The sequence below is a fragment of the Tuber melanosporum genome, assembly GCF_000151645.1.
Source record: "Tuber melanosporum whole genome shotgun sequence assembly, scaffold_49, strain Mel28".
Taxonomy (NCBI): domain Eukaryota; kingdom Fungi; phylum Ascomycota; class Pezizomycetes; order Pezizales; family Tuberaceae; genus Tuber; species Tuber melanosporum.
The window spans coordinates 587,639-601,848 of NW_003299094.1; the positions used below are offsets into that span (position 1 = coordinate 587,639).

The 14,210-nt window shown below is 45.1% G+C and overlaps 1 protein-coding gene; it reads right to left on the bottom strand.

Moving 5' to 3' along the window:
• Positions 1-2,699: 2,699 nt before the first annotated feature.
• Positions 2,700-4,008, bottom strand: GSTUM_00008657001 (uncharacterized protein). XM_002840184.2 has 5 exons: positions 3,650-4,008; positions 3,330-3,502; positions 3,146-3,257; positions 3,069-3,088; positions 2,700-3,008 (listed from the first exon to the last, which is right to left on the bottom strand). The coding sequence occupies exons 1-5, from the start codon at positions 3,690-3,692 to the stop codon at positions 2,850-2,852; spliced, it is 507 nt and encodes a 168-aa protein (XP_002840230.1). The 5' UTR covers positions 3,693-4,008; the 3' UTR covers positions 2,700-2,849.
• Positions 4,009-14,210: the final 10,202 nt, after the last annotated feature.

Consider the following 14,210-nt stretch of genomic DNA (forward strand, 5'->3'; position numbering starts at 1 on the left):
CGCGCAGTCCGAGAGTTCCCTTTTCGCATGGAGTCCCCAGTATACCGAAGAGTACTCTATGAAAGGTGCATCCCGGGTTTCAAGAAAGGGATCGGCCGAAAGAGCCCTGACCTGTTGGGAATTGAGATAAGTCAAACAGGTTTCCGCCATTGTCGAGTCAGGTTTCTTGAAAATGTTGGGATGAGCGGAAAGGTACTCTTGGAGAGTAAAGTGGATCAGTCGCACAGTTGATGCCTCCCTATCCACGGTAATAAGTGCTTGACAGCAGCTCACCAATGTCGACATTGAAGGAACATTGGCAGCATCAAAATCGGTGGAGCCTATCTCGACTGCTAGGGCGTGGCAGAGTTCATCCGCTTCCAGTGGCCGTTCTGCATGACTGATCCACATCAAAGCCGCCATCCCGAGTCTCGATTTATCCCCACCCTGGGCCTTGATCCGCTCTATCGTGGCACCATAGGCATCTCCCAACCCTAACCCATTTGTCATCGTGCTAAGCTTCTCTCGTCTCCGACGGAGCGTCGATTCTTGTAAGATTGCTTCGATACTCAAGGAAACCAGTAGAAACCTGAGCATATCTATTAGCGTATAACGTGAAATGGGATTCGTAGTACCATTGCCCAAACGTACATTTCCGATATATTTTCGGGGATCTTGTACAGAATATCTGCCTCCAGGCTCTCATCCATGGCATCTGGAGTTTCGTCCTCGTCTAGTCTAACACGAAGGTATCTGGTGATATCATCTTTTCTGGGACTCACAGATACACTTATCACTCGTCCAGGAAGACGCCTTTCGATCTCGGCCCGGATATGGGGCCTTCCAGTCACGAATATTCGTGTACCCGGAGACTTCTCGAGGATCTGTTTCAACGAATCCAGGAGCTTGACTCGGTGCACCGCCGCACATTCGTCTAAAGCGTCAATGCACATAAACGTGCGCTTCGAGGACGTGAAAGTCTGTAGCATCTTTACGATATCAGGAAGTCGCGGCCCCCGTCCACCAATTGCCTCTTTCTGCTCCTGAAAGGCGCACAATATCTCATCCGGAACCCCCGCCGTACCACTAACCATCTGTTTCAGCAAGGAACCCAGCATACTAGTCGCAGATTGCTCCTTTCGAGCCGCAAAGTCAAAGTAAAAACACGCAACGGCGGTATTTTGTCCTCTGACCTGATCGCATAGCCTGTCCACTACCAACGAACTGACATCGCGGCTCGTTAGCGCTGGCTCTCTCCCCGCAATAATAATCCCCGTTACCTGATAAATGTCTTGCCGGCTCCCGGATCTCCGTAGCCAAACAAGACTGGGTTATCGCCTCCACCTTTTCCGCTCCAGTCATACCAACTTCTGAATTCCTCAGTCTGCATGAGCCATTCCCCTACATTGTCGACACGGTGCTCCTGAATATCTCGATGTCGAAATCGGGGCTCCAAGGGTGATAACCAGGCTAGGAGTTGAGGCCGATCATCGGCAACAGTATAGTTGTTCCAGACATTAACATAGTTCGTATTATTGAAGGAATTGTGATTATCTTTGATGGTAGATTGAGACATCTTCCACTCTTTTGCCGCTTACACTATTGTAGATCCAAATATCTCTTGCAACTAACAAAAGGCGATATTGGTCGAGGAGGAGCTATCCGGTATGGTCGGTTGATGATATTCTTGAGGGTGGAAGAAAAGCGGGGTCTTGCTGAAGTGAAGAGGGGGTGAAGAGGGGTTAGACTAGAGCAGCATCAGAGATACCGCTGCCGTACTCGTACCACCCTGACAGCAAAATAAACGTGCCCCCACCCCGTCAATACTGGTAATCGAATGGTGTTTGCGTACACGACCACCACTGCATGACACCGGCCAAAAAATATTAATTTTGGCGGTATGCAATAGGGTACCGTAGCAGCTGTGCTCACGACGTAGACCAACCACATCCCACCACCAAGCCTCGATCTTGCTGGCCCGGGGTTAAAAGATCATGGGACGGAGTTGGCCACCTCCCTCAGTTTTTACGGTAGCATTTGCAACAATACATGTATCATACGGTAATTTTAGCACGAAAATCGCACTCCATGCCAAGATCAGTGTGCCCTTAGCTACCTTTCCTCACCCGAAAATCATACTCCAGTACCAGAGCAAGGACTAGCAGGCATCGTAGCCTCAAGCCTCATAGTCGGGCGAACAATGTCATTCTTCCACCCGGTAACACATTCTCCTCCTTTAGAAGTTCAGCCAACACACAACAAAATTTCCCCCTCAAACTATAACCAGATGGAAGAGAGTCAGAGGGAATTTGACATATAAAATTCTGAACTCTTCCCATTCTGCTGAACACAGGAAGCAAGCAAACCATAAGTTAGACAGAATGGTTGCCATGCAGAAGTCCGATGTTTAAGTCGAGTACAGATTGGTTCTCAAGAATTCCAGTGATTAGAATCTTTAGAATCATTTATAACATGGCCTTCAATTATACGAATCTTGGAATCAAGTTATGCTATCTAAACAATCACTACATTTTTCTGAGGCTATGGCGGTGAGTAGCTGCCCGTTGAAAATGAGCATCTCATATGGAAAACGTGAGGGGTCGGTTTCTTTTGTCGCCAAGATCGCACAGTACGGTACCGGTACTCGTAGAACGAACCGAGGCCCCAAGAAGTGTTTTATTCAATTTCGCTTTCCCCGTTTTTTATCCCCCTCCAACGAATCAAACAAGACAATGATAGTTTTTTTTTTAGAATAACTAGAGTGGAAAACCAAACCAAACACCTAGAAATTCTACTTCATCCACTAATTTCCCTAACGATTCGCAAACAAAGGGGGGGGATATATGTGGTGAATGCAGAACGCGGTCTGCTTAATAAGCACCACAATCAGAGATGGTAATGGTGCCAGAAGTGCGGCCGCTACCATCCAGAGACTTTTCCTCCATCCTCTGCACGATAGCCCGGCCAACGTCGTTAGACACCTCGCCGAAGACGACGTGTTTATCGTCAAGGTGGGGGGTTTCAACGAACTATCCACGGGTTATTCTTAAACAATCTGTAACAAACTAATGGGGATTGGTCGTACTAACAGTGATGAAGAACTGTGATCCTAAAACCCAAGTTAGCATCACCATTCAACAGCAAGAAAGTATGAGCTGAAACAAACCATTGGTGTTCCGTCCGGCGTTTGCCATAGAGAGAAGATACGGTTTGTTATGTTTCTTGAGGAAGTTCTCATCATTGAACTTGTCACCCCAGATAGACTTCCCGCCAGTTCCCTATTTCAAAAAAAAAAAAAATTTAGTTCGCTATTTCATACCTATCACCGAAAGGGCACTGAGGTAAATTACGTTGCCACGGGTGAAGTCACCACCCTGAGCCATAAATCTACTAATGACCCTATGGAACTTGGAACCCTTGTAGCCAGATCCCTCCGGGTAGGTGCAGAGAGTTTTGAAGTTCTCCGCGGTTCTTGGGACGACGTCATCGTAGAGTGTGAACTCAATACGACCCCATTGCTCAACTTTAATAATGGCATTAAGTTAGTGAAAAATTAATCCGTGAGATAAGATAGAGATGGAGGCTGGACGAGACTGCCATCTCAAGAATGCGTGATGCAATGAGACGGAACGAGGAGAATAGTTTTGAGAGAATGAAATAACAAACTTACCTGGGCCAGTAGGGGGAGTGTAGGAAATCTCGAACCAAGCCATTTTTCTCTTTGGTGCAGGAGGACGAAAGAAGCGAGCGCTGTTATGAGTGTTGATGAAAGAAGATGGTTTTGTGGTAGGAGACCTGTAGAGAAAGGAGGTTGATGAGGGAGAGCGATGGGAGAGAGCGGGGCGGAGAAGAGGGGTAAAATAGGAGCGGAGGGGCGAGGCAAGAGCAGCCATTAATTTCTTTTCTTATAGGCGCGCGCTGTTGGGGGAGGGGTTTATGATACAGTCCGCTCGCTGCTGGTGTGGGAAGGATTGTGAAGAAACACAAGGTAACCACACAAATGATGGGGCTATGTATTAGTTCTTGGTGTCTCCCCATTTCCCTTCTTCCTCTGTGTCCCTCCGCGCTTGAACGTGAGGAAGGACTGCTTCATCGCTGGTTAGGTTCTAGCCGAGCCCACTCTTTCGGAGCGCACTGGCACAGATCCCTGCTATCACAATATGGTATTTTACTTCCCAGCAACCTAGAGGCATGTTTCCTATAAAAGGTACGGCAGGTTAGGGCCAGAGGTTAGAAATTGATCCATGATAGACGGGGGCCCTGACATCACTGCAGCCTCACAATTTCCATACCACAGCTCCACAGGGCCCACACTCCAAGACAGCCAATTGGCTCTTTCCCCAAACATCCACGTTGCTTATCTATACGGGTAAACATAGGGAAAACCTCCCTGGCCCTTTTTGCGAGGCTTTTGGTAACCCAAGTTACTCATACTTGTACTTGTACTAGTACAAGTATATTGCTGTGAAAACTGTACGAGTATGATCATAATCGGACCCTCACACTTGGACGTTGGAGTTACTTTTCCTAGTAAGACTGAGTTGTATTTGTCTCAGCTGAGGGCTGAAAGACAGTTTTCTTCGCCGCGCGTTTCCCCTCCAATCCAAAGGAGGAAATTCCGGACGTCTTAGGGTGGTCCAGTTTTTATGGCACCTTCAATGCTTAGCCTATTTTAGTAGGCAGGAATAAATTTATGCAAGTTCTGTAGTTTTCATCACGACCATACAAGTAAAGAGTAGTACTCGTACCGGTATCATTAAGATCTTGAAGTATTCTGAGCACTACTCTTGTGAGTAACAAGATTTTTTTCTATCACGGTTACTCAAATAGGCTAGTGTCAACGTTTTATATTGGGCTGGAATGTCTCAGCGGCCTAGGGGATATGATACTTGTCACAGGCTATAAGTACCCGAACATTCAGGTGAGAATTAGGGGTAGGGCAAGGGTGGGTAAGACATACCATGGAGGCCCATGTACTGGGCTGAAAGTAATTAATATAATGTGATTCCAGGCCAAATTCTGGTCTTTAAGCCTTGTCCGTACCATTCTCAAGCATCCTCCCAGCTCCTATATCCATATATCAGCAGAGAAATATATTGAACATTTGTGAAAATGGTGAGAATCATTTCCAGGACTAAAAAAAAAAAAAAGAGAGAGGCCAAATGTAAAGTATAGACTAATAAAAAAAGTAGATACCTCCAATTAAAACAGCAGAAACAACATATAAAACCCACTACTTTGTCCATGCTCTAAGATATCGGACTAGTTAGACCCTTTAGAGAATTGCTGAAGACGAAAATCTTGGTCTCAGCACCATTCACAATATCTGCAAGGCACCAGCCACACCGAAAAAGAGAAAGGGACAACCCTTCTCCATCTATACACTAACTCTGCACATTGGAGAATGCCTCTAATAGAAGTAGCAGAGCTGTACGGTATGCAAGGAAGTGATAAGACTATCCGGAAAGCCTTCTCACTTGAAGGGTATGCTCATCAGGTTGCAAGAAAAAAACTCCAACTCAATAAGTAGAGAAAAAGCTTGCGACTAAATTTTACTCCTTGGCATCAGTACTGGACAAGGGAAGACTGGAGCTAACTTATCTGGACAGATGAATGCTATATCTGGCTGGAAGATTCCAGAGGAACTACCTGAATAACTCAGTGTCACAAACGTGGCTTGGCATGAGAAAGGTTTTCATGTGACACATGGTTATGAGTCACAGGTATGTTATTGTTTCACACATATGACTCATTCGAGTCATATGATTTGTTATGTGTGGGATTTGTGATGCTTTCGCACCTAACTCAATTATGAGTCATAGAACATGCACCTGACGAATGTGCCTTATGAGTGTGCCTTGTGGGTATGCCTTGCGCATATGATTTATGTTTCGCACATGACCTCATTATGAGGTCATGGGTTTCACGCATATGACTCAGTCGAGTCGTATGACTTGTTTATTGCGTTATGATTGGTTTATGAGTTTTGTACATAACTACGTTATGAGGTCATGGGTTTTAAGCATGTGATATTCTTGGTCACATTGTAACCGGTACGGGTACTTGGTTATTGGTTTTGTTTTATGTTTTGTTTTAAGTATCGCTTTGATACTTGGTTTATTTTAAGTATTGTTTGATACTTGGTTTTGTTTTATGTTTTGTTTTAAGTATCGCTTTGATACTTGGTTTGTTTTAAGTATTGTTTGATACTTGGTTTTGTTTTATGTTTTGTTTTAAGTATCGCTTTGATACTTAAGGAGTTTTACCAAAGAGTATCAATTGATACCTTTGATTAGTTTTGTTCATGCTAGACATGAACAAATTTGTATATTTAAAGACCGCCTATTTCTACGATAGAAAAGGCAGACTTCGACAGACAGTATTTCAATATACTTGGTTGAATGGTTACTTCTTTGTTCCTCAGTACACCCTCGAAGCCTCCTTTAGTTCTCAGCTCTTGCCTCCTCTCTGGAAGAGCAGGCCACCTGCCCACTATCGTATCAATTACCGATAACGTGACTAGCACCTTGCAAACACGTTACATTTTTTTACCCTCAGCAAGTGGTTAAGAACCTGTCCCTGGATTTAGGCCTGATCAACCTATCGATATCCACCTCAGAACGCTAGCGGAGAGAAGCGGCAGAATCACAGCACATTCAGCTTCACCTCAAACCCAAGATAGAGTCTTTGACGACCAGGAGTGGGAAGCAAATCCCACGGCAAGACCTTACAAGAAAGAAACAACCCCAGAGCTCAGCTAAAGAGCCGGGCAATCCTGCAAACACAGAAGATACACAACCTCCAGGAGAATTCCCTTCTACCCCGGCAAAGAAGCCTTCCTTTGAACCTCCAAGCGACCCCGAATCTAGTAGCGAATCAGATATGGCTAGCACAGGAGGGCCTTCTGGAGGAGGGAAATCTCGGGCAAGGCCTGAAGAAGAGGAGGTACCCGCAGCATTTGAACCCCCTAAGTTTAAACTCCACCTCCCAGCAAAGTTCACAGGAGAAGGAAAAGACCTCAAACCTGAAGCCTTTGAACGATGGGCAACAGAACTCTCACACTTCCTACTCTTACAAGAAAAAGATGTGGAAGACCCTATAACTGGACTTATCATTGGATCATTCTGTGAAGGAAAGGCAACCGACGCATACTACCAATGCTATGAGGACTTCGGCGGGAATGTAAGATTAAGAGGATCTACAGTTCTCGATTACCTGAAAGGACAATTCCAATCCTCTATAACCAACGACCTCCTATACAACAAATTCAACCAGCTCCAGCAAGTTAACGGAATGCATGTCAAGCAAATCACCGATGTGGCTACAGACCTAATGATGTATAAGGACCGGATGGAGAGAGAAAGTATCTCAAAATACATCCTGAAGCGACGATTCTACGACACCATGCACCCTACCCTCCGGCGAGAAGTAGAACCACTCGAGGAAGATGGCGATGATATTGCAGTAATAATTGCAAGAGCAGAACGAAAGGACGCCATTCTCCATGAGACCAAGGCCTACAAAGCACAGACATCCTCTAATAGGAACAGCCAGCCACGACACAAAGCCTCCAGCAACTCTGAAGACGATACCCCACGGGTTTTCAAGAAGAAAACAAAATCCTCCAAAGAATCGAGACGGCAAAAAGCAGAATGTTTTGAATGTGGAAAAACAGGGCACATGGCAAAGAACTGTCCTACAAAGAAAGGAAAAGGAAAGGCAATTAAGCAAGAGGCATCAGCCAACAATGTTGAAAGCAATAACGCCCAATCCAGTGAATATGAAGAAATCCATATCGGATATATCGATGTGGAATGCAACAGTGTTCGACCTCCGGCTACATTCAAAGCACACACCGCTCTGGAAGGTACTATCCTGATCAATGGTAAAAGGGCTCGAGTCCTATTCGACACTGGTGCAATCGGAAGAGATATGATCAGTAATGCCTTTGTCTCTGTCCATGGACTCCCAACCCGAGACCTTAACCAACCCATACCAGTCAATATGGCAGTAAAGGGATCACGATCCACAAGCCATAAAACATGTTCTGCGACTATTCGACTTGGTTCTGCTATACTACCCCCCCAGGAAATGCTGATTGGAAATTTAGCCAAATACGATGCCCTAATAGGCATGCCATTCCTGTATCGCCACAAAGCTATAATCAGGTGTAGGGGAATCAACTATCGATTTCCCAGAACAGAAGGTTAGAGTCTCATGCAAGCCAACAAGCGGAGAATACCGAGCTGCAGTCTGTGAAGCAACTGCCCTACGACTATTGGATGAGTACTCTGATGTTTTCTCTGATCAAATACGCGAAGAACTACCACCTATGAGAGAGGTGAACCACTACATCTGCCTCCGAGACCCCGCCAATCTCAAGAACCAACCCACCTACTCTACTCCTGACGCATACAAAAGCCCACTTTGTGATTGGATCAACCAACAACAAAGAAGAGGAGTCATCTACCGAGCAGAAGCCCCAAGTGCCACTCCTATGTTTGTTCAACCCAAAGCAGAGGGCAAAAGAATCCGCCCCTTGGTTGATCTCAAGCTACGGAACGAAAACACGGTTATGGACAGCTCCGCTATCCCAAACCAAACCCAGATCCTAAATGCAGTTGGACGGGCTAGATTCCGAAGTAAGATTGACCTAAGTGATGCCTACTTCCAAACAAGGTTAGATCCAGAAAGCGAACGCTACAACAGTTTCAAAACACCCTTCGGAAGTTTCATTAGCCGAGTTATGTTACAAGGTGATATGAATGCGCTCGCCACCTTTATACGAATTATGGAAAACCTCCTGAGCGAATACCTCCACCATTTTGTTTGGGTCTACATTGATGATATTCTCATCTTCTCGAACACCGCAACAGAACACGCCTACCATATAGGTTTGGTTTGTACCAAACTAAGGAATGCTAAATTCTACGCTAGCAGAAACAAATCAATTCTGTTTGCCGATAAACTCGATATCCTAGGACATGTCATAGATGATGAAGGAATACACGCAGCCCCTGGAAAAATAGCTTGTTTAACGGAATGGTCAACACCCCGGAATCAAAAGGAACTCATGCGATTCCTAGGACTAGTCAACTATATTTCCCAGTTCCTCCCACACCACGCCACTGTGACAGCGCCGCTCACAGACCTTACCGGCAATGCAGAATTTGTCTGGACCCACACTCATGACCAAGCCTTTACCAACATCAAGGAATTGATTAAAAATGCCAACGTTATCCAACCTATCGACTATAGTAAACCAGAACCGATATGGTTGATTACTGATGCATCGGATGTTGGAGTTGGAGTATGGGTTGGGCAAGGGGCCTCCCATGAAATGGCAAGGCCGGCGGCATTACAGAGCAGGAAGTTCACTAACTCACAGATGAACTATGGAACAACAGACAAGGAAGCCCTTGCTGTGATTGATGCTCTCACCGCTTTCAACCACATCCTCATGGACAATACCTTCACTATTGTTACCGACCACCAACCCCTCACTAATCTTAAAACAGAAAGAATACCTGGAAGAAGAAGAACAAGATGGATAGGCGAGATCAGCAAATACGATGCAAAAATCATCTATACCCCTGGAAGAACGAACTATTTAGCTGATGCTCTCTCCCGCCTATATGAGAATCAAGACATCGCAGACCCCTCTCTCGTTCATGACCACACAAGACAAAGCGAGGACAGCCCTGACGACACCTCCTATGAACAAGAACCATCGATGGCTACCGCCAGCCCTGCCGCTCCCCCCAATCCTTTCTCTTACACCATGTACAGTGCTGCCGGAACAGAACGAGGAAAGGACATTGATGAAGAATGGAAAGACAATTGCACGCTCCGCAGCACACCTCCTCACGAACTCGAACCAAGCAGACTCCACTGGTCCCACTGTTACCACGACACCTGCCCTTTTCACCAGACTGAGATTAAGTTCGGAAACAGATACCAGCGACCGTACTATATGCCTGCTGATGATTCCAAAGACACCAGTTTCGACACCGCAGAAGGAGAAGAAGAGATGATCGATGAAAATGAGTCAACCCAATTTCATCATATCCTTAACCCTGCTCCAACACGACACCAAGGTCTTGAAGAACTCGAACAAGCAGCAGCCTACGTGGATGTAATATCCTATTTACACCCCCCACAGTCAGTCCCGCCATCCTCTCCTCCCATAATCGATTCATGACTACTATATGGTGGAGCCTTACGAGTATACAATAATGAAACCATTGTCTCGGTCATACCCCCTACTATTCCCGAGCATCGGCGTCAACTCTACGAGACCTTTGAGGAAGAGGAAGCCCCTATCGAACCAACAAGAGGATCCCTAATCGAGGATGAACGAGATGTTAGATCAACTACAGAAGAATTAGCCTCCTCTTTCCGAGGCCAAATGATAGCAGGATATCACCATGACCCGATTTACTTCAAAGTCATGGATAGCTCCAGGCATGGAGATCTTGCTCCCTACAACATATCAAACGGAATGGTCTATACCAGCACCCGTTATGGTGAACATTACCTATACATACCAAAGGGCCATATGTTCAATGGAATGACTATTAGAGAATATGTCATATCGGAGATTCACAACAAAGGACACCACAGTGCGGACCGCAACCTTCAATATGCTTCAGAATATGTTTACTAGCCTGAGATGCGTAAGGATTTCCGCGATTTCGTCAAACAATGTGAACTCTGCCAGGCAAACAAAGAGCGAACACAACTACCTGAAGGAAAGGCACAGACCCTCCAACTACCATGTGAAATATTCGAATCATATGCCAGCGATTTTGCAGGACCATTCAACAAATCCGCTGGATATGACACCATCTTGGTAGCTATGGACCGATTCTCTGGATACACCTGGTTAATACCAATGAAGGTTACCGACTCCTCCAAAGACACCTGGAATAACCTACAACCATACTTGTTTACCCCCCACGGGTACCCCTTATCTATTGTCAGTGATGCTGATCCCCGCTTTACTGCCAGATTCTGGAAGCAACCCTTGACCTCCCTCGGAATAAACCACATTATGGCTGCCCCTGGACATCATGAGACAAATGGCCAAGCAGAAAGAAAGATTCGCGAAGTTAAGACCGTAATTAGGAATATGATCAATGAACGACAAACCAACTAGGAACCAGCCCTTGTTGAGCTCGCTGCATATATCAACGCTGGATTTTCAGATACCTTGGGGATGTCACCATTCAAGGCAGTTTTTGGCCGTCAATACCCCCTCCTACCTACAACACTATTTAAGAACTCCTCAGTCCCTGCCTCTGATGACCATCTAAACCGCCACCAAGCAATTCGGAACGATGCCTTCCAAGCTGTTAAGGCTGCCCGATTCCGAAGCACCATAACTGGCCAGAAACGACGACGTAAACATGTCCCCATCTCACCAGGAGACATGCTCATGGTACACAGTAACATGTTCATCACCAATGTCGGACGCAGCAAGAAACTGCAACCCCGATGGCGTGGACCCTTCAAAGTCATATCCTTTGACGAGCATACAGAGAACTACACTGTCCAGATGGATGGACACATGTACCGCCGCAATACTGCAATCTTTCACGCCTCAGCTGTCAAGCGATTCCATCCAAATGACGACTCCAAGTTTCCTGAAAGAACCCACTCTCAGCCTGCACCTATCATCATTGATAAGAAGGATGAATGGGAAGTTGAAGAAATCAGAGACCACCACCTTTGGCATGGAAATGATCAGTTCCTAGTCAAATGGAAAGGATACCCGACGAGCAAAAACAGTTGGGAACTACTGGAAGGACTAGAGCATGCTATGGATATGGTGAATGGATGGTGGAAAGACAACATGCCAAACGAATCCCTCCCCCCAACAATCAATTATATCACCATGTGCTGGACACCTACAATGCCAGAAACTGTGCGATGGTACGCAGAACTCCAAGCTAGAGATGGATTTTGGGTACCACACTTTGAGTGGGAGTTCGAAAGCAGCGATGAGGAGAATCAAGCTATGGAGCAGGCTCTCGACAACTTTATCTAGTCACCAATCACCATCCGAATACCATAACGATGTCAAACTATGTGGAGCTCAATGTGAGGCTGCGACAACAGATTGTTGGACTGTTGTTGAACCGCGATGCTATCCAACTTGAAGATTATTTCGAAATCCTCTGGATAGATTACTGTCCTGATTGCGATCACGCTTGGGTTGATGTACAACGCGAATCTGGTATTCGTGACTACTGTGATTTAGACTTCTTCAAGTTTAAATGTTCCTTAGAGTTTCCTCTTGTCCCTAGAGTGACACTTACGATGAAGAGTTTTTAGCAGAAACTGAAGCCTTTAGTTTCTCAGACTCCGCTTTTGATGATTATTAGGTTTTGGTTGTTTAAACAGTTGTTTTGTTTTGGGGAATGTAACCGGTACGGGTACTTGGTTATTGGTTTTGTTTTATGTTTTGTTTTAAGTATCGCTTTGATACTTGGTTTGTTTTAAGTATCGTTTGATACTTGGTTTTGTTTTATGTTTTGTTTTAAGTATCGCTTTGATACTTAAGGAGTTTTACTAAAGAGTATCAATTGATACCTTTGATTAGTTTTGTTCATGCTAGACATGAACAAATTTGTATATTTAAAGACCGCCTGTTTCTACGATAGAAAAGGCAGACTTTGACAGACAGTATTTCAATATACTTGGTTGAACGGTTACTTCTTTGTTCCTCAGTACACCCTCGAAGCCTCCTTTAGTTCTCAGCTCTCGCCTCCTCTCTGGAAGAGCAGGCCACCTGCCCACTATCATATCAATTACCGATAACGTGACTAGCACCTTGCGAACACGTTACACACATGATTAGTTTGTTATAATTTGATTTCGCATATGTGACCACTTTGAGTCACATGACTACGAGCGGGAAGAACACTATATAAGAAGGCTGATACGGCTAAGGAGGATAGGTTCTTCACGCTATGTTCTAAGTACTTTTCTTACTTATTACTTTAACGAATATAAAACATCTTTACGATTTTTATCTTTATTGCAACTTTATCGTTATGCCAAGGAAAGTTCTTCACGAAGGAGAATTAGAGAAAGCTTACGATAGGCATTCCCAATAGAGGACAAAGGTCTTGTACTATCGGTAACGTAGGCAAAGGCCTAGTGCTATCGTAAGACTATGGAAAGAAACAGAAGAAGAAGAGAAGTATCATTCCCCGTCGCTAAGAACTAACCATCCAAGGAGGGATCGTTACACTCAGCACCCAGGGGAAGAGCATGAGGATGACTGTATTGCCCCCAAGATCTCCAAGAAAAATTCAATTATAATATGGGGGGTGATACTTGGGAGTAAGAAGACTCCTCAGATACTATGAAACCGGAAGGATTGGAAGACAATAAGTACAAGAACCTATTGCAATAATGTTCTTACCCCTGTCCTCTGGCCCTTTTGGTATGGGAAAAGCCAGAGGACAGGGTCTTGGCAACCTCTGTGGATAATGGAGGATGGGAGATCAGCACATCGTGCCTGATATACTACTGCTATCTGCTAGACCTACCATATGCCCAAGCTCGACTGGCCCCCTTACACTCCCGACCTCAACCCAATTGAAAACATTTGGCATATTCTAAAGAATATGCTAAACAAGTAGCGCCCTCACCTGTCACGAACGTGATTTGGCACGGAAAAGGTTTTCACATGACTCATGATTATGAGTCATAGGTATATTACTGTTTTACGCATATGACTCATTTGGGTCATCTGACCTATTATGTTATGATTTGTTATGTTTCGCACATGACTCGATTATGAGTCATGGGATGTGCGCCTAGTGAGTATACCTTGCGCGTGTACCTTGCGGATATGCCTTGCGCATATAATTGATGTTTTGCACATGACCTCATTATGAGGTCATGGGTTTCATGCATATGACTCAGTTGAGTCATATAACTGGTGTATTGTGATATGATTGGTTTATGAGGTTTCGCACATGACCTTGCTATGAGGTCATGGGTTTTGAGCATGTAACCACTTTGGTCATATGACTAGTTTGTTATGATTTGGTTTCACACATGTGACTACTTTGGGTCACATGACTACAGGCGGGAAGAACACTATATAAGGAGGTGGATGCGGCCAATGAGGATAGGTTCTTCATGCTTTGTTCTAAGTACTTTTCCTCATCCTTGGCGTCGCTTCGCCTCAAGGATTTCTTTCGTACCCCTGATGG

What these genes read in the sequence shown, in the direction of transcription:
- GSTUM_00008657001 (XM_002840184.2), bottom strand. Translation starts at nt 3,692, where the DNA reads ATGGCTTGGTTCGAGATTTCCTACACTCCCCCTACTGGCCCAG. An exon ending in CACTCCCCCTACTGGCCCAG is followed by an intron (nt 3,503 to 3,649) that starts GTAAGTTTGTTA and finishes CCATTATTAAAG; the next exon opens with TTGAGCAATGGGGTCGTATT. An exon ending in GATCACAGTTCTTCATCACT is followed by an intron (nt 3,009 to 3,068) that starts GTTAGTACGACC and finishes ACCCGTGGATAG; the next exon opens with TTCGTTGAAACCCCCCACCT.